General features: G+C 34.6%; 2 protein-coding genes across 4 annotated transcripts; both read right to left on the reverse strand.

Moving 5' to 3' along the window:
* Positions 1 to 4,932: 4,932 nt before the first annotated feature.
* LOC139881980 (rab GTPase-activating protein 22-like) lies at positions 4,933 to 7,986 on the reverse strand. Of its 3 annotated transcripts, none has more exons than XM_071866363.1 (6): positions 7,832 to 7,986; positions 6,976 to 7,105; positions 6,765 to 6,814; positions 6,407 to 6,460; positions 6,249 to 6,295; positions 4,933 to 6,146 (listed from the first exon to the last, which is right to left on the reverse strand). In XM_071866363.1, the coding sequence occupies exons 1-6, from the start codon at positions 7,984 to 7,986 to the stop codon at positions 4,933 to 4,935; spliced, it is 1,650 nt and encodes a 549-aa protein (XP_071722464.1). The 3 variants fall into 3 exon arrangements, with proteins under 3 accessions (XP_071722464.1, XP_071722466.1, XP_071722465.1); XM_071866365.1 differs by having other exon boundaries at positions 4,933 to 6,028; positions 6,230 to 6,295; positions 6,976 to 7,111; XM_071866364.1 differs by having other exon boundaries at positions 4,933 to 6,028; positions 6,230 to 6,295; positions 6,976 to 7,111; positions 7,820 to 7,986.
* Positions 7,987 to 16,285: 8,299 nt separating this feature from the next.
* On the reverse strand, positions 16,286 to 18,582 carry LOC139881977 (uncharacterized). The gene is made up of 2 exons (XM_071866360.1): positions 18,567 to 18,582; positions 16,286 to 16,809 (listed from the first exon to the last, which is right to left on the reverse strand). The coding sequence occupies exons 1-2, from the start codon at positions 18,580 to 18,582 to the stop codon at positions 16,286 to 16,288; spliced, it is 540 nt and encodes a 179-aa protein (XP_071722461.1).
* Between the last annotated feature and the right edge of the window lie 1,668 nt (positions 18,583 to 20,250).

The following is a 20,250-nucleotide window of genomic DNA, read 5'->3' on the forward strand; positions in this document are numbered from 1 at the left end:
AAACATATAAATAACTTTTATTAATTAGATAAGGTTAAAATTTAACCAATCATCGACCACACTAGTTCACTCAATAACTAATTTTCAAAAAAACTCCTTTATTTTCGAAAGTTATTTATTTTCTGATTTTTTTTTCTTTTTTTTAATAATTTAAATAACAACCAGATCCTTAGTCTTGTTCTTCAATCTTCAAGCCCTGAAAAAGATTTTTTTTTTTTTTTTCACCCCTAAACTCTGAAAAGTTGAAAACAATTAATTCTAATATATGGAAAATGCATACCGACAATCAATTTAATACCAGAAACTCTTGAAACCCTTTAAACTTCTCATTTTCAAGTCGGGAAGAATTCTTCGGTAGACTTAGCCTAATATGTCAATTTTGAGTACGTAAATAAGATAATAGCATGCGTAAATGTTTTGCTGAATCACACTTATATAAACATGAGTTGAAATTTAATTTAATTAATCAAAAGGAAAATAAATAAAATAAATTTTCTCCCCCATTAACATCATGTAACGGCGCCGCCCACTTCATCTCCGACTCCACATGTCCTTATCTCTGCGATATCCATATAGTTCATGATCTCTCCCTCCTAACTATGATTTGCAGTGATGAGTGAAAAAGAAAGAGACGGAGCCACGAAGAAGAGATTGACAAAAACAGATCAGGGAAAGAAGAACGTGAATAATATAGTGAGTATAGTTATTGCCTTAGTTATGAATAAGGAAATTTTAGATTTAAGAATTATAAGGACCGATTGATGCTTCTATTAGTCACGGTGTAAGCATCCTATCAACAATCAACAAGGAGAATTCAATTAGGCTCAACAATTTTCCTGTTTGATTTTTTTTAGAGTGGAAGGTTACGGTGGCCGTCGGCGGGACAAAGAGGACATTAACTTATTGGATTAGAGATAAACGAGTTTTAGGTGTAATAACTATTATTTCTATTAAACTATTTCAATTATGCCATCTCATTAATTGTAGGAAACGTGGCAAAAAAATTTATATATATGATATTATTTTATTTACATATGATATGTTAGGTTAAGCCCATCCAAATATTTCTCCTCAAATCTATTTGATGGTTTATAATTTTTGAGCCCGTAAGTTTTAAATCTAAGTCCGCTATATTTTGAAATTGATGAATGAAACTGATGAATTTAAATTAGGGACTTTTATCACTTTAGGAAGGAGCTAAAATTAGAATAATCACAATTTTGCATCGATTCAATATTGTTTTGACGAGATGCGAGTCGGGAATTAACCAACACTCATAATCAAGTATGCATCAGGCGTGGACCATGAATATATTTTTCTGGGTATGATGAACACAAATTAAAGATTTGATACTTATTTAATTTAAATAAAGATAATTGAAAGGATATATGATTAAATTATTTTTTGAAAACAGAAAAAATTAAATTAAATATCAAGAATGTAGGGAACTTTTTTGAATTTAGTTTGAGTTAAGTAGTATGGTTGAAGGTGGGTTAAATTTTAAACTTGTCTAAATAAATATTAATTCACTTAATTTTAAGTGCAATCTATAAAAAAAAACTCTTAAATTAAAGGGTGAAATTTTAATAAAAATACCAGACACACCTATTCAACGAGATTTGCTCCGGCCCAGCACATGAATTTAAAGGTTATTTTAGTCTCTAAAGAATCTTTTTTAGCCGACTCGTTTATTAATGTTGAAGAAATAAAAATTATTGTAAAAACAATAAATAAAGGCAAAAGTAACCATTTGGTCTCTGTTTTAAATATTTTTGAATTGGTTAGTCCCTCCAAACATAAATCGAATTAAATTATCCCTCAAACGTTAACTTTTGAACTACTTAATCTCTCGTCCGTTAGGGACGTTAAGTTTGGCCGAGGTGTCAATTTTAGCCAATCATAGAGTGACACGTGTCACTTACTTGTAAACAAAATTCCACCTAAACTTTGTTGAACCGAATCGAACCGAACCGAATCGAACCGGTTCGCCTAATTCTTCTTCTTCCTCGCGCCATTCTCTCTGCTTGCCATCCTCTGTCTCTCAGCTTTACAAAATCAGAGTTGATTTGAACTTTCTCCTCCATACATCAGTTCGACGCCGCCATATCAAATGAAACATCAAATTGAAATTACAAATAACTAACCTTAAAGAAGTGTGAGCGTGAACACGTAGCAGAGTTTCCACCTCTCTTACCACATCCTCTGGTTCCTGCAATATTCAATCATATAAATTAATAGACTCATTCATTAATCAATTTTTATGTATATAAGTATAGTTGAATATTAAAGAAAATGAATAAGAAATTACTTGTGGTGGAGGATTCCCTGAAGAAAGTTTAACTGTGTCAACCTCAGAAGGCCAAGCGTATCTATCTGGTTCTTCACACCTCACCAAGCTCCAATCATACAGCCTCCTCTCCTTATCCGATGACAATACCGAATATGCCTCCTACACATTAACTATATATGTCATCCTAACCATCACTGTATATAATACATTATATAAGAAGAGAAAATATGTATAATCAAATAGAGAGGATAGACTAGCTAGTGACTTTTAGAACTTCCATCTCTTTGTCGACTTCTTCTCCTTCAAGTCCCCGATTCGATAGTTGATCCACTGTATTTTTATATGCTAATCTAACCTATACATAAATTAAAAAAAGAATGTTGGTTGGTACAAGTTAAAATAGGATAAACAAGTCAAGACTGTCAAAATCATGGCATAAAATATCAAGTAGTTTTAAATTAAATAGATGTAAAAGATTATGTCAACAAATTAGAATATGCTAACACTAGTCCTGAAAGTCATTAAGGAGAATTAAAAAAGTTGAACCTCCTCAGACGCGCATCGTCTTCCAAGTCCAAGAACTCCATAATAATCAACTCTGATTTTGTAAAGCTGAGAGACAGAGGATGGCGAGCAGAGAGAATGGCGCGAGGAAGAAGAACAATTAGGTGAACCGGTTCGATTCGGTTCGGTTCGATTCGGTTCAACAAAGCTTAGGTGGATTTTTGTTTACACGTAAGTGACACGTGTCACTTTATGATTGGCTAAAATTGACACCTCGGCCAAACTTAACGTCCCTAACGGACGAGGGACTAAGTAGTTCAAAAGCTAACGTTTGAGGAACAATTTAGTTCGATTTATATTTGGAGGGACTAACCAATTCAAAAACGTTTAAAACAGGGACCAAATGGTTACTTTTGCCAATAAATAAGTATAAGAATAAATACTATATGAATTTCTATTTTGTTGATGCTTTATTTTTTCCTGAAAGATAAATTTTGTGGTCCGGAGGTTATTAACTCATGAAATTTTGCTTCTTGTAATTGCAAGAGAAATAACAATTAGATATCTAACAGACAACCAACACAATAAATGAAAATAGAGATAAAATTAAGATTGTGGATAATTGCATTCCTGTATTTCGTCTGGATATATTCTCTGTTTGCTATCCTTTCATATACATAGTAATATATGTTTTTTTTGGATACAAGTTAGTACGACCGTCGTTAGACAAGAAATCCGTATTTTTAAAAATTAATAATTTAATTGTATCATAAAAAACTATATAATAATTATTTTTATTAAATATTATTAAATATATGTTAAATATCATATCAAAAGGGAATTATTTTAATTTTATATCAATTATGATTATTTTGATTTTATTTTAAAATCTACAATCCTGTTAGAATTAAAAAATTATTTTGTTTTCAAAAATAATAAAAATAGCAAAAAGTTAAAGTCACATATCAAGATTTGATTTCATAATAAAATTTATAATTGCATCTAATTAATTTAGTTAATCCTATTATTTGAAAAATAAGATATGCCCGTTTTAGTTAGGAGCATGAAGAAAGAATATAACGAATTTTTATTAGTAATAATAGGTTAAATAAAAAATTTGAAAAAATAATATATATTTTAATTTTATTAGGAATAATTCATTAACCAATATGTCCGTTTGAATAGGATAGGAGAAAATGTGATCGTTTTAATTAGGAATAGGAAAAAAATATAATGAATTTTAATTAGGAAAATTTGTTAAATATAAAAAATTAGAAAAAAATGTAGTGTATTATAATTTTATTAGAAATATATTTTTGTTGTGTTTTGATTTCCTAATTAGAATAAGAAAAAAAAAATGATTGATTTAAAATTATAATTTGAAACCTAATTAAACTCAAAATTCTAAAATTCATGTGTCAAATTACTATTCGTTAATAAACGTCATGCGCCAAATGTTGATTTGATGATAAAACTTACAATTAAATTACAATTAAATTTATTTAAAATTAAAAATCTCACTATTATCTATAAAAACATAATAGCGACAATTTGTTTTAGCTAGCAAAAATTCCCACATATTCAACTCTCCTTCCTTGTTCTACCACGATTCATTACCATTAAAAAAAAGAAAGAAAAGATTCATTGCATCGAGGCATCATATCTCTCCATTCAGAGGCATGATATCGATGGTGGTAGTATCGACAACGATAACGATAATAAATTAGTGGAGTGCGGTGACAAAAGTGATAACAAAGACAGTGATAAAGTTGAATATATCGAATTTAATCAATTCAACTCGCAAGTCGCTTGCACACTTGACGGGACGTAGTTGTCGTAGCATAGCACCGGATATGCTCAACGCTGGTGACAACGGACTGAGTCCAAGACAAAACGAATAAAAAACAATGCCCTAGTCCAAACAAGCCCTCGTGCATTCAATCTCACATTACATGCAACGTTCTAATCTCATTTCAAGACCAGATAAATAATCAATCTCCAAGTTTAAATGTTACTAGTTTATACTAGTATAAATATGAGAGAGAAACAATGGTAGAATTGTCCAACAGAACGTTCATTTTGCAGATGAACTTTGTAAGATTTTCTAAACAATAAACCGAAAGAAAAGACGAGCACGACTAAATTTTGTCGTGCAACGAGACGACCAAGTCATGGGCATCATCTAGAAGCTTCCACACATCAAGATGTCCAGCCATGCTATTACACTCTCTCATGATTTCATCCATGCTGCTATACTTCTCTATGATTTGCTTTCTCCTTTGTAGAACGCCAGCTGCAATCGCGTAAAGCAATAAATCATCCGTCGGCGGTGCTCGAAGCCTCAGCCTTCCCCAGGCAGATTTCGCTATCCCCGCTCGAATCGCCGCCTGGTCCGCCCACATCACTTCCCAAAGGCAGAGAGTCTGTTCAAATGTCAACTCCCTCCTGAACAGGACCACCACCATTCTGTACACAAAGAAACAATCCTCCGCTTCCAGGTTTTCTAAATGTCTGTACAGATGAATATCCTTTCCCTTGATGATTTTTGACACGATTCCCAACTGTCGTCGGATCCCGACCTCGTCGAGCCGGAAATTATGCCGAGCTTTCTTCATAAAACAAACAAAGCACCAGAAGGCTTCATAGTCTTCCTCGATTACAGCCACAATGGGGGAGAGAAGGTCACTCATTCCTTGGCAGTAACCAATCTCGGGATCGTATAGCGCGTAAGCCTCGAGAATCGAGCAAAGCCGTGCAGCATGGTAAACCCGACAAGGCTCCAAGTGATCATAATCTTTCAACCCAACTTTATCGGCTAATCGACGTGACTTTGTCGATGAAACAGCTGCCTGTGCTGGGGAATAAACAGTCCATTCATCATTCGCCCTCAGAGCGTCTAGGCGGATAATTCTCTGCCATGTGGCGAAATCCTCGTCTGTGTGGGGCTTGGTCTTCTTGCTTTCTGTCTGACAGGAAGACGAACCCTCCCCGACATTATCATCTGTTAAACCACTTTCTTCTGTTCCTTCGTCGGCGAGGAGGGGAATGTTTTCAGGTTCTTCAGATGAGTCTGAATCAGTTGTATCTGTGTCGCTACCTGAGACATCGCTCCTGTCAGCCTCTAGTTCTGATATAGGGCCTGAAGATCGAGGACTTTCGTCAAAGACAGGAAGGTCTGTAACTGAATCCTGTCGTTCCACGTTTCCCTCCTCACTGGAAACAGACTTCCTTGAACTAACGGCATCTTCTAAATTAGAAGAACCAAAGATCCGGCTTAATTCCCCACTGTCCTCATAACTACAGTTCCCTGAAGTTTCCTTTAACTTAGAAGAATTCCTTGAACTACTCACATCTTCCAAGTTACAAGAATTAAAACCCTGACTCAATTCACCACTGTCCTCATAGCCACAGTTCCCTGATAAAGTTTCCTTTAACTTAGAATTCTTCTCACTACGTTTACGGATTAGCCGACATTGTTTCAGTAAGTTCTCATATTCCTTTCTGCATCACCAAATATTAACAAATAACTTGAACTGAACAAAGGAGGAAAGGAATAATATATAAGTGTTCTGTTCTGTTTAGTAAGGGAGAATGTGAATTTAATGGAAATACCTTTTTTGACTACGAACTGCGTCTCTTTCACTCTTGGAACTGCTCAAATCGAAACTGTTGAAACAAAATTTCAAGTTATGATCAACATGGTACACATCATAATATCAATCACACATGGCCATCAATGAAATGCAGAGGAACGTTTTCCAGAACCAACAAATAGGAAGACGAGAACCATCAACAATAGACCACTTTTCTCAAGACAAAACTGTAATATTTATGAAGATCTAATGGCACAAAGTCTGAATTCAAAATTATGAAGAGAATTTGCAGGCAGCAAGAGAAAAAGTCCAATATTAAAAAGGATATTTTTACCGGACAGACAAACAGCCCAAGCATTAAAATGAAAAATTCTTACACTCCGAGGAGAAAAGGCCAAACTTCAGCTCTAATACTTGGATCAACACCCTGCATCAACAGACAAAACAAAGAATCAGCACTCCAGTAGTAATGGCAGAAATATAGTAATAAGTAACTAATAAAAACATAAGCAACAACACATAATGGCTAACAAAACTGGTGCAAAGAGAAGATAAAATAAAAAAAGTCGACTATAGTTGGTAACATACTCCGCTGCGAACTTTCTTCAGAAACTTAACCCCGCCATCATTAAACTTTCCATCCAAGTTAAACAAATATTTCCACTGTTTCGGAACAAGTGCATGTTTTCTTCGCCTACGAGACCAAGGTGATTTTAAACTGCCTCTGAAAGCAAGAAACAAAATCAATAAGCATCCTCAACATCGAACCAAATCTGAAATTTTGAGTCCTGCTAGTACAAAGATAAGTTGGCATTTTCAGAAAATAATAATATAACACGACTCTTATACGTAATCATATTTGTTGAATCTACACAAATGCTTGTTAGAGGAGAAGACAACAGGGAAGGTGACCAAATGATCGACTTTATTCGATAGGAGAAGACGAACAACCAAAGGATCAACACCAGCGAACCAGAGAGATAATAGTAAAAGTAAATAGATTTGATGGAAAGAGTCACAGCATCAAAACCGACAGAAACTAACTGTATTTGTTGCAACTTCACTCAACACAACTATGACCATATTGACACTAACACCCTAAAATGAACGAGTAAAACGATTCCATTTAATATATTTGAACAAGTAAAGCACAGGTTTTTATGGCAACGGGGAATGACTTGAAATGGGAGAAGTTGCGGGACTGAATAATCAAAGGCAGAACAAAAGCCTGCTCCAATAGATAAAAGCCATTCGGGTCAAGCAGATTGAGTTAGCTTAGTGAGATCGGATCGGATCTCACGAGAGAAAGGTGTGGCCATCTGGATATATGATCAATAAAAGTTGGAACTTGAACAGAAAAGAGCATGGATTTAATACAAATTTTGTCAAAAGAGGATTTAAAAAGGAGTGAAATTGGGAATTGGAAACTCACCGATCAGTGAACAGAGGTGAGGTAGATGATGACGATGATGAGTGAGCAACAACTAACAGAACCGATCGAAAATGAATCCACGACAAGGAGGACGATGACGGAGAATTTGACGATGACGGGGAAGACGACGACGACGATGCAGTATGACTTCGCCGTAAGGCTCTCATTAACGGTTTCTGTTCCGATTTTAACATCTATCTAATCCTAAATAAAAGATAATTGTACAAAAACGCGCGAAAACACATACACACGCACAATCTCTCTTGTAGACAAAATCCTAATCCGAAACTTTTTGATTACCTACGAGAGTAGACGACAGTGGCGGCCAAGGCGATTCCGGCCATGGCCGTGACGGCGATGGCTAAGCCGACATTGGAATAGGCTTGATTCAAGCCCCAAGATGTGCCTGCGCCGACGTTAGCAGCACCACCTTCGGCGAACACGATCCATTTTTCCGATGAGAATACGAGCATCAACAACGGGAACAGGAGAGCTGGAACCGCCGGGATTACGAATTTGCCCTTGAATCCTCCCTTGTTCTTGTTCTTGTTCTTGTTCTTCTCTATAATAAAGGCACCATAATTAAAAAACATCACCAATTGTGAAATATCACAACTACCTTTTTATTGGCAATTAGTCTAATTTCCCCACTTTGATTGAAAAGAGAAGCACAATAATTATCATGGCGACCTACTTATACAAAATTGTATTTTTATTATCGACATATACATAATCTCTTCTCTCTCGCGATTAGGAGAAGTAAAAATCCTAAACATTGAAACTCAGAGACGACCCAATATGGGCCTTAAAGCCCATTTATACAGGCCCATGTTAACATCCACAATCCTCTTTTTATGTAGGCTTTGGCAGCTAAAGCACGTTCTTATAGTCCAGGATTGGGTTGGCGGAGGACACGTTAAAATTGGTTTATCGTTGAGCCGAATCGATTCAGAAGGCGAAACTCACTCGTGATTTCATTACACCAAATATCGAACAAAATATCAATTGGCCGCCCAAGGATATGTCGCTATGAGACGTTTACTGTACGAAGAAAGCCATTATAGAACTTGTCCATCGAAACAAAGCAATTAATGCTGCGAAGTGGCACAAGTTTATTTGTGCTTTAGTCTTGCTCATAGCAAGTATTAGGCCAAACATGAGTCAGTCACATGACTAAAAAGACCAACATTTTGTGAATAGGCTAGCGATAGTAGTTAAGCTACCGAAAATGAGGATCGGACGTTCTTACGTTCATAAATGGATGAGCATTCAAGTTCTTATATTTTAGAGCGAATTCATAGGTGCTGATAGAATTTAGTTTCGAAATTTAGGATTTGTAAAAATTTTGCTCTTATCGTTTTTACTTTTGATCATTGATAAAATTATATTTATAATTTAATCTTTATTAGAATATGTTGTTTGAGCTATGCAGTTCCTATATGTTTTATAATTTTTCTTGAGGGTTTTATAATTGTATTTTTAGTCTAATAATAGGAGTTTTTTTTCTTTAAGTTCATTACATTGTACATACCGACCATTTTTAAATAGAAGCTCGATTTTGATTACCTCGTTAGCTAGCAATGTGTTACAATGGTGGTTGATTTCTTTTGAATTCGGTGGTTGAAATTTGATCCATCTAGCATTTAGTATCCATCCATATAATAAAATTAGTGTTGGTGTCATAGTGTGATAGTGACCTCATGTTACGCTAGCGATATATCAATGCTTCGAACTTTCAATAAAACACCATAACGGTTTGATGGATTTATTTTGGCGTATAATAATCGAAACCATTCAAGGGACAATGGCTAATCATATTTGCCTCCAAAAATACCCATGAATCATAATGCTTCTCTTTTTAAGTAGATTAACGGAAATAGCAAACGCCATACGTAAAAGTTATGTAGTCGAATTTTAAAAGGAATGATGTGGGTTAGAAATACTAAAGTGAAAACTAAACACATATTTTTGCCGAAAACTTTGTCAAGAGTATCTATGGTCCATGATCTTCAAATTAATCCAAACGAAATAAAATCAAATTTCCAATTGATTGTGTTGTTTTCTACAATTTAAAAAAATTGCAAAATTAACTTATTTAAACAAACAAGCTAGCCATTTTAATTTAATTTATTTTGGTGTGTAATTGAAACATCATTATCCTTGAAGACCTAACTACTACAAGTACTATGCATGTGCCCACATGCTTGGGGAAGCATCATTTCAAAATTATGCTAAGAAAGAATCATCTGAACGTCCAACCATATTGAACCAACTACCATTTACTTTCTCTAACCCTCTCTTTCTATATATAAATATATATTCGCATATAATTCTTCTCATCACATCTCAAACCCCAACACAAAAAATATATAATCGAAACAAAATATGGCCGAAGGTGAACGCGCAGGTGCCGAGATCGTGACCGATCCCGAAGAATGCCAACTCCGGTCCGGCGAACTTCTGGAGGAGCTAGGATTTCCTAAAGGAGTACTTCCGCTGAAAGATCTCCAAGAGTGTGGAAGGAACAGAGAGACTGGATTTGTTTGGATGAAGCAAAAGGCTCCATACGAGCACTTCTTTGAATCAACCAATACCAGAGTCTCGTAATAGATACCTGAATTGAATCCAATCGAATTTTTATACTATGATTTTGATCGATCGTATTAATTAACTTATAATTTTTCCCGATTCGACTGTATTTGCAGGTACGCGACTGAGGGTAACGGCTTATGTGGAGAAAGGGAAGATGAAGAATATGAGTGGCGTGAAGAGCAAGCAGCTGTTCTTGTGGGTCCCGATCGTGGATATGAGCTTGGAAGAAGGTATTGTTAATGGGAAAAGGAAGAAGAGGATCTGGTTCAGTACTCCCATGGGGCTTAAGAAACCCTATTCTGTAACTGCTTTTATGACCGAGGAAGAGAAGAACAAGTATCTGGAAGAACAGGAAGTCGGAGTCAATCCACCACCAGAAGCGATTACCAGCTGATTGCGACGTCGTTTTATTCGTTCCATTATACTTAATTAATGACAGTCCGGATGTGCTTTGTCGTCCGGATAATAATTATGATGAACGATGCAATTTGCCGTTTTAGTTTATTAAGTGGGCCCGTCAGTTATAGCCGTATCTATTTAAATATATCGTATAATAATTATATATTAAATATTATTAAATATAAGAATTATTTTAATTTTATATCAATTATAATTATAATTATTTTGATTTTATTTTAAAATCTACGATCCTTTAAAATCAAAATTTTATTTTATTTTTAAAAAATAATAAATATAATAAAAAATAAAAATTATATATTAAGATTTGATTTGATAATAAGATTTATAATTATATCTAATCAATTCAGTTTTTCTTATTGTTTGAAATGTAAGATATGTCATTTTAATTAAGAATAGGAAAAAAATATAACGGATTTTTATTAGGAATAATAATTTAATAAAAAATTAGAAAGAAAATAATATATATTATATTTGATTAGAAATATTTTTTTAATAATATGTCCGTTTGAATAGAAAAAAAGAAGATATGCCGTTTTAATTATGAATAGGAAAAAGAATATGATGAATTTTAGTTAGGAAAAATTATTGTTGTTTGAAAAATAAAATATGCCCGTTTTAATTAAGAATAGAAAAAAATATAGTCGATTTTATTAGGAATAATAGGTTAATAAAAAAATTTAAAAAATAATATATTGTAATTTGATTAGGAATAATTTTTTTAATAATATGTCCATTTGAATAGAGAAAATGAATACATGTCCATTTTAATTAGGAATAGGAAAAAAATATAATGAATTTTAATTAGTAAAAATTGTTTAATAAGAAAAATTAAAATATATATAGTGTATTATAATTTAATTAGGAACAATTTTTTAAATAATAAATAGAAAATTGATTAGGAATAAAATTATTATGTTAGAAAAAAATACTTGGTAGAAATTTTATGATTTTATTGTGTTTTGATTTTCTAATTAAAATAGGAAAAAAATATCATTGACTTAAAATTGTAACTTAAAACCTAATTAAACTCAAATTCTAAAATACATGAATCAAATTACTATTCACCAATAAATCGCCACGTGTCTAATTTAGATTTGACAATAAAATTTGCAATTGAATTTACAATTGGAACAAATTTAAAATTGAAAAAGTCCCGCTATTATTTATAAGAATTTGACGTCATCCTATAATAAAATGATCTATAATCAAAAGATTGAAAAGATAATTACTTCAATATAATTTAGTTGATTACACAATAATAGAATGTTATTATGGTGGGAAAAAATCGATCACAATAAAAAAAAACAAAGATTCTCCTAATTAAAAAAATAAAACCCATCGATCACTATAAAAACAAAAAAAATCTTCTATTAATTAATTAAATAATTAGTAAAAACCCCATCGAAACTTCTTTTTGAAAAAAAACAAAGCTAGCTTAGCAAAAGAAAATCGTACGAAAAACTTTTGTTCTTACGGGTATGAATTTAGTATGGTATACTCGTAAAGCAAAGATAAAAGAGAATAGCAATCTCATATGATTAGGAATAAGTAATTGGTATATGATTAGGAATAAGTAATTGGTATAATTTTTTTAGGAATCATTATTTTATTATGTTTTGATTTCTTAATTAGATTAGGAAAAGAAGTAATATTGACTTAAAATTATAAGTTGATTCCTAATTAAACTCAAAAACTTGATTCTTAATTAAAACGTCATGTGTCGGATGTTGATTTGACAATAAAATTTGTAATTGAATTGCAATTGAAATAAATTGAACAAATTAAAAAAGTTCTCTCTATTATATATATAAAATTTTGTTATCATATATTTTAATTATGATTAAAACCCTGTTCATTCTTATTGTGTGATTATTTCATACTAGTGTTTCTTACTTCTAGCTATTCAAAAAAAAAAAAAAAATTATTCAAAAAAAAGTGTTTCTTACTTCTCCTTCAAAATACCTGTTGAATGTTAGTTGAGAAAAAAATGAGAAGACTATTTATCGTGGAAAAAACTTGCCTCCTTCCGCATGAGGCAAAGTTCACTATTGCCGTACAATCACATTTCGACACATGTCATGAAGTTAGAAAAAAAAATTAACAGTTTTTGTTTATCACTAAAAGAAATATGAGGACCTATTTGGACACTTTAAAAATATAAAGAGCTCATTTTGACACTAAAAAAACCATCAGCGTGTAAGGTGTTTCTAGCTAATCGGTTTCGTTGAAAATCAACGACGGGATAAGATGGGCAACAACAAAGTATCAGTCGCTGCAATTGGGAGGTTGGGGACGGGGCTACGGGAGGCTTTGAATTTCGATCGGGACACAACAGTGGGCGGGGGCAGCGTATGTGGTGGTGCTTCGAATCGTAAGGCGTCATCTTGAGCACGAAACATGAGGAGGTGATTGTGCTGGTGTTTCCGATGTCGAGGTTGTTGATTTATTACATTTTGATGCTCAGAGGAATGTTTGTGATCGGTAATCGGACGAAATCCCTAACAGAGTATCGATTTCACCAATTGTTTATTCCATTCGCCACATAAGGTCATAACATTTTTCAATATGTCAAAACAGGTCCTCATATATTTTTTAATGCTAGAAAAAGGCTGTTAACTTTTTATTTTTACCTTGATGACACATGTCGTACTGTGAATGGGCGGCAATAGTGAAATTTGCCTTCTGCCGCAGAAGGCAAGTTTTTTCCATTTATCGTGATCATCTATTGCAATTTTCCTATTCCGAAAAAGAAGGTGAAGCAAATCATGTTTGCTTACTGTTAAGTTATTTTTTTTAACCATCAATTTCATTAATGTAGAATTAATTCTTGACGGACCAATCGGCCCACCTGATATGACAAATTATTAAAAGAAAATTTGAAAAACTAATGCAAGAAAGTTTCGAATCAACTTGTGCTAAATAATGTGCAACCGTCACATGCTGATTAACTTTTCCTTGCAAGAATAAAAAAATGCTCTCGTTTTGTTCTCCCTCGTTTTATAGATCTTTAAAAAATCATATTATAGTTTGATTTAACTCCTTGCAAGAGTAAGGTAGTTGGTTTAATTGTTTGCATTCACTTGTTTGGGTGACAGAATGACGAATGAATAGGTCAATCTTGGCTTGTCGGAGGAGGAACTTCGAGGGTGTGAAGTTCAAAGCAATCGGGTTGCGGAACTCACACAAATCGGATCCTTTGTTGTGGTAATTAAGATCTTTGATTCCGCTATGTTTGTCACAATTAATGGTCTTTTTCAAATATAAGAATCTTCCTAATTTCTATTATAATTGTGGCAAGCTTAATCATGTGGCTTCGGAGTGTGACAGTCCGAGATCGAAAGTTACGCGTTAAGCTTTGATTGCCGGAATTATACTCCAGAAGCTTCAGTGGCCTCGTCGGCTTCAGGCATTGGTGATAAGGCAAGAGATCTCATTGTTAATTCTGAGCCTGGTAAAGTGGCAGAAAATATGGAATTTCAAATGGAAAAGGACATTGCTAGAAAGATGGTTGATATTGGCGTTATTGAATCTTCAAAATTTAAATTCCAAGCTAATTTATAGGGATCTGCTGCTAGGAATTCAAATCCTATGATTCGCAATCAAAAACGAGTCCCTAAAGTTGACGTCCAATTTAGAGGTGATGTGTTAGTGGGCCAGATGAAAAGTCCATTTGAAGTTGGGCCCAAACGGAAGGGGCCGAAAGGCCCAAAAGCTGCTAATTTCAAATCGGGTTCAAGTGCTATCAAATGATCATGTTCAGTCAAATATTATGCTCCATCTCGTCCTTCTTCCAAAAAGCGAAAACTGATCGACGTCGATGAAGCTCCGGCGGCTGCATTGCCGTCAGGAGCTCTGACTCAAATATAGACCTGTTCGCAGGATCATAAAACTTAAAACCCCTTGATCTTTCCAAATAGCCAATGAAATAGCAACTAATAGTCCTAGAATCCAGCGTCTTTTCATTTGGCCGGTAAGGACGAGCTTCAGCTGGACATCCCCAAACATGAAAGTGGTTCAAACTCGGTTGCCTACCCGTCCACAATTCATATGGAGTCCTATTGTTAGCTGCTTTCGTCATCACCCTATTAAGAATGTAGGCTGCTGTCTTAAGTGCATCTCCCCAGAGTGATTCTGGTAAGATAGAATTAGAAATCATACTCCTTACCATGTCTTTAAGTGTTCAGTTTCGCCTTTCCGCAACACCATTCATTGCTGGCGAACCAGGCATGGTGTATTGGGGGACGATCCCGCTTTCTTCTAGAAATTTAGCTAATGGACCAGGACGTTGTTCACCAGAACCGTCGTATCTACCATAGTATTCACCACCACGGTCAGAACGAACAACTTTAATCTTTGAGTTGAGTTGAAGCTCAACTTCTGCCTTAAATTGCGCCTTTTCATGTATGAGATATATGTAGCCATATCTAGAGTAATCGTCTATGAACGTTATAAAGTACTGTTGACCATTCCAAGAAGCCTTAGGGAATGGTCCACTTATATCCGTATGTATAAGTTCTAAGACGCTAGATGCCCGATTGGCTTCATATTTCCTTTTGTTTGTCATTGTCCCTTTAATGCAATTTATACAGTCTGTAAAGTCTGTAAAATCTAAAGGGCCTAAAATTCGATTTGACACAAGCCTTTCCATTCTCCTTTGGGAGATATGTCCTAATCGCTTGTGCCATAACTGAGCCGAATTTTTATCAGTTAATTTCCTTTTAATGCCACGAGTTGTTGAACTCAATGATTCCTCACGATTACAAGCAATTGTATCAAGCATATACAACCTTTCATTTTCCAAATATGGAATTGTGAAACAAATCAATTTTTCTATTTCCAAAAGTGCCAGTGTAACCGGACTTGTCCAAAATAGAAATAGATATCAAATTCCGTCTAAAAGACGGTACAACAAAAGTTTCACACAAATCCAAATACATTCCAGTACTTAATACAATACTAAATTTTCCAATTGCCTTAAAGGGAACCGGCTTGCCATCGCCAACATAAACAAAGCTTTCAGCCTCACTTGGCTGTCCGTAACTGTGACAACCCTGCATGGACACACTTATGTGAGTAGTGGCACCCGAATCTATCCACCAAGTGTGTGCAGGAAACGAAGTGAAATTAACCTCAGAACAAACATAAGTATTCATACCTTTCTTTGCACGCCAAGCATGATAGTTAGTGCAATCCTTCTTCATATGTCCTACGGCCTTGCAAAAGAAACAATGTTTGCCCGGTTTGTCGGGTCCCACTTGCTGTTTCTTTGCTGCAGTCGCATCAGTAGGTTCTTTTCCTTTATTCTTCCTTTCTTATTCTGAATGCCCTTTGAACTTGATGCATAATTTATCGAATGAGCACTTTCTGTCATTTCTAGCTTGAGTCTTTCCTCTTCTTGCACACAATGAGAGATAAGTTCATTAAGAGACCAAGTTTTCTTTTGACAGTTATAACTTATCTTGAAATGTCGAATTGTGCAGGAAGAGAATTGAACACCAAATGCACCAGTAGTTTCTCAGAGAGGTCTACTTTCAGTGCTCGAAGTCTAGCAGCTAGATGAAAAATTTCCATAATGTGCTCCCTTATATTTTCCTTGCCTTGGTACTTCTTGGAAGTAAGTTTTGCCGGAATCGTACCAATTTCAGCCTTTTCGTTCTTGGCAAACCTAGCTTCCACCTCGGCAAGAGTCTCTATGGCAGTATGTATGTCCGGAGACATCGATCCCCTAAATACCTCTGGAATGGCCTTCCTTATGATCATCATGCACATGCGATTTGATCGTTCCCACTTTTCCATCAAGTCAATATCCTCGATGGTACTAGCCTCAATAATATCTACGGGAAGATCCGTCCTAAGTACAAGATCCATATCCATGACTCCAAGCACAATCAGAAAATTTTCCTTCCATGCCTTGAAGTTCGTGTCATTCAGCATTGGAATCGAGTTTATGCTTGCTGTAATGTTAGCTTGGTTTGGAGCTAAACAAGAGAACAAATAAACAAAACAAAAGTTAAATATATTCACTTAAAATATATAATTTGAATGACAATGAAATTGCTAACAATAAGCTTTAATCTGTCTAAAAATATCCTGCACTCCATTGATTATTCATCTTTGGACAAATAACAATTTGTAATTGATATTTTGATGTGGTGATGAATCATTGAAAATCAAATAATATGACAAGCATTTAATTCTCCTTTAGGCTAATAAAATGCTTACATATTCAACTAAACGATATTCACATGTTTCAACACCAATATTTCATTAAAATAAGACGGAACATAGAACTTCCTTTGGGCCGATCATGTTCAATCCTAAGTTAACATGCAATTTCATCATTTGAATGCACAAATAAAATCACTTTGGTGACAATAATGCACATTCAATCCAACACGACCGCAAATAAGGACCCAAAAAACATATAAAATAAAGTTATAGGGACCAATCTGACAGAAAAACCATACTGAAGGGCATGCATTACAATTAGGGATTGAAACAAGCATCATGCAAATACAGGGACCTAAGTGTCATGCGGGTGAAAGTACTGCACCAGAATGGATGCTGAGGGATTAAAACAGCAAATGACAAACGTTTGGGACCAAACAGTTAACGAACTAAAACGTTAGGGCAAACTGACTGAAACACAAAAGTCAAGGACAATCAGACAGTGAAACAAACGTCAGGGACCAAAACGTTAAAGCATTATTTTCAGTGACCAAGAAGTACACAGATCATTCGCAAGGACCATCACTGTAAAACAATTTATTTCGTAGGGACTGAAATGAAAATTCATCATCTTCAACCTTCAGACGGGTCATACCCGACCCGACCCAAGTCCAAATTCCGGCCAAAATCCGACCGATTCCGACCAACAAACGGAGGGGTTTTGATGAATTTCAACCTATAATCACAATTTCACCATATAATTCGGATTTAAAACAACGAATAGCAAATTGCCAAATCATTACGACGAAGAACACTAATTTCTTCAATCCGAAAATTAACAGCAATTCAACATCTAATTGTGATCAATAATCAACTAAAAAATCATCATCAACCATTACCCATGATTTCCTTTTCGGTTTTAAGCAATAAATATGCTGAATTGAAAATCAAATTTTCGAAATTTTTTTTTTCCGAAACAGTCAGTAATATTTCAATCCCCAATTCGAAACAGTGAGCAGGTGATTTCGATTACATAACACAACCGATCAATCAATTCCAGATTACAAAGACGGCGACACAAAAAATCAAAAAATTCCATGATGATCGCGATCGGTTTCAATCGAAAAACAGATGATGTAAACACAGAAACGAAGTCAATTCAATTTACAGAATTACAATGATTTTCCATGCTTTGTTCAACGAATATACAGAATCGATTTCAACGGGATCAATTAATCATGATAATGCAATCCTAATAGTCGAAACCGAACGACATAACCCAATGATCGATGGTGACAAAAAATTTGCAATCACAAATCAAACCGAATGACAAAATGCATTATGCAATACAGAACCAGAATTCGAGTCGAACATGACTGACGGAAACAAACATGTAATCCGAATGACATCATGCAACCAGATGACACAAAAATTCAACATCATCATACGACAAAACAATCAGGCCAATCCTAATTATTCTAACAAAACAGGTTTTGGTATCAATTGTTGGGATTTAACAATCTGCATAGAACAATAAGATTCACAATATAACGTAGCGGAAGCGTACCAGAAGATGATGCCATAATCGTAGTTATTCGACTCCTTGATATGATCTTCAAACTAATCGATGAAGTTTTCCAAAACTCTATAAAAGTGGACTTCCTGGATTTTGTTTTCTCTGATGGAATAAAAACAAATGCCATTATCTTTTATATGTTTCGGGAACCACACCCATGTTTCTTTAATTCTAATTCAGTCACCATCGTCGTCGTTTTGCAGTTCGGACCAATTGAACCAAACCGCCGCAGCCGCTTTTCGAGCTCCTCCGGCCGTTTTTAGGTTGTAAAGCTTCTTATTAGTCGATTTTCGTTTAGAATTTACTCAAAAATTTATCTATTTTCCCTTTTTAACATATTTTCCATTCGGAGTCTTCCGTCCGCCGCTGCCATATCCTCCGCCGTCCCTGGAAACTCTGTCTGCCGCCCTTCACTGCTCCGTCCGCCCTGACGGAAGGTTAGTTTAGGGTTTCGATTATCATCTCTTGTAATATGATTTTTAGTTTCTTTTCTGCACATATGATTTTGAGTTTTGTTTTACATTCAACTCTGATTGGATTGTCATATGAAAATGTAACCATAATTTGATTGTTGTTGTTTATAACGAATAAATGTTCAACTTTAATTTCTGATCTCTTGTTAATTTTGTTGGTGATGGATGGATTGTTGTTAGTAAAGTGTGGTGATAAGCTTGTTCAGATAAAGTGTTTGTACTTTTTTTCATGTGCAGGCAAAAATAGACACACCATTATACTCATGCAACTTTCTTCAAACAGAGTAACGAGAACGTTCATGGATTATGAGTCAGTAACCCAAGCTATGGATGGTATGTTACTTTGAAAATCGGCCAGTGTTCTTTCTTTTACGCTGCTAAAATGCTCTTTCTTTTGGATTCGTTCCTGCTTTACTCTACATTCAAATGGTGAAACTCCCAAAATTGACTGTCGCTACTTTGTAAAATGTGGGATGTATGCCATTGGATTAGCAACCTAGAAGTTATATCTATTACTTCCACGTATTTGTATATGAAAAATATGAGGATGCACATAAAGTATTTTACTCGCCCATTTTCAATGCATGAAACTGATTGATTTGGTTTAAAAGTGTTGTTCACAAACATGCGTCAATATCCTTTGTTCTAGAACTTAATTCTGTTGGCAATGCCAGTTAAAATAAAGTTACTTTCATCTCTAGTATTATGATCTTGTTCTTAAACTTATAACTGTTTCAACTTTGCAATTTGCTCCTGAGCTGCATTCAACTATTTTGAACAAGTTTTTTTTTTGCAACATGCCTTATCTAGTGTTTATTTTATCTGGCTAGAAGGTATAATTTTGTCTGTGATCTTCCTGGTTACCATGGAAATCAAATCATATCACCATAGTTTTTTTCTCATTTGCTTTGCTTAACAGTCTTTCTGATGTATCTGTAATACATGTTTCTCTTATTATTGGTCAATTCAAACTATTTCTATTCTTTTCAGGTGTTAGTTGACTTGATTTGCGTATCAGATTGGACAGTTGTGACTACGACGTGATACTTAAGAAGTCAGCCTCCTAGCCAGAGCTATTTGTTAAGATTGCAGGGTCTTCTTCTTCCAGTGAGTTGTTAAGAAGTCAGTCTTCTTCTTCTATGGCATTGCCTTGATCGAGTTCCAAGTAATGGCGAGGCTAAAGGAGTTTTGAAGGAGGACTT

The sequence above is a fragment of the Rutidosis leptorrhynchoides genome, unplaced genomic scaffold (genome assembly GCF_046630445.1).
Source record: "Rutidosis leptorrhynchoides isolate AG116_Rl617_1_P2 unplaced genomic scaffold, CSIRO_AGI_Rlap_v1 contig215, whole genome shotgun sequence".
In the NCBI taxonomy this organism is placed as follows: domain Eukaryota; kingdom Viridiplantae; phylum Streptophyta; class Magnoliopsida; order Asterales; family Asteraceae; genus Rutidosis; species Rutidosis leptorrhynchoides.

Coding starts and splice junctions, on each gene's coding strand:
- LOC139881980 (XM_071866363.1), bottom strand. CDS start 7,986: ATGAGAGCCTTACGGCGAAGTCATACTGCATCGTCGTCGTCGTCTTCC. Junction 7,106..7,831: donor TCATCATCTACCTCACCTCT/GTTCACTGATCG, acceptor TTTCAGAGGCAG/TTTAAAATCACCTTGGTCTC. Junction 6,147..6,248: donor ATGTCGGCTAATCCGTAAAC/GTAGTGAGAAGA, acceptor GTAACTTGGAAG/ATGTGAGTAGTTCAAGGAAT.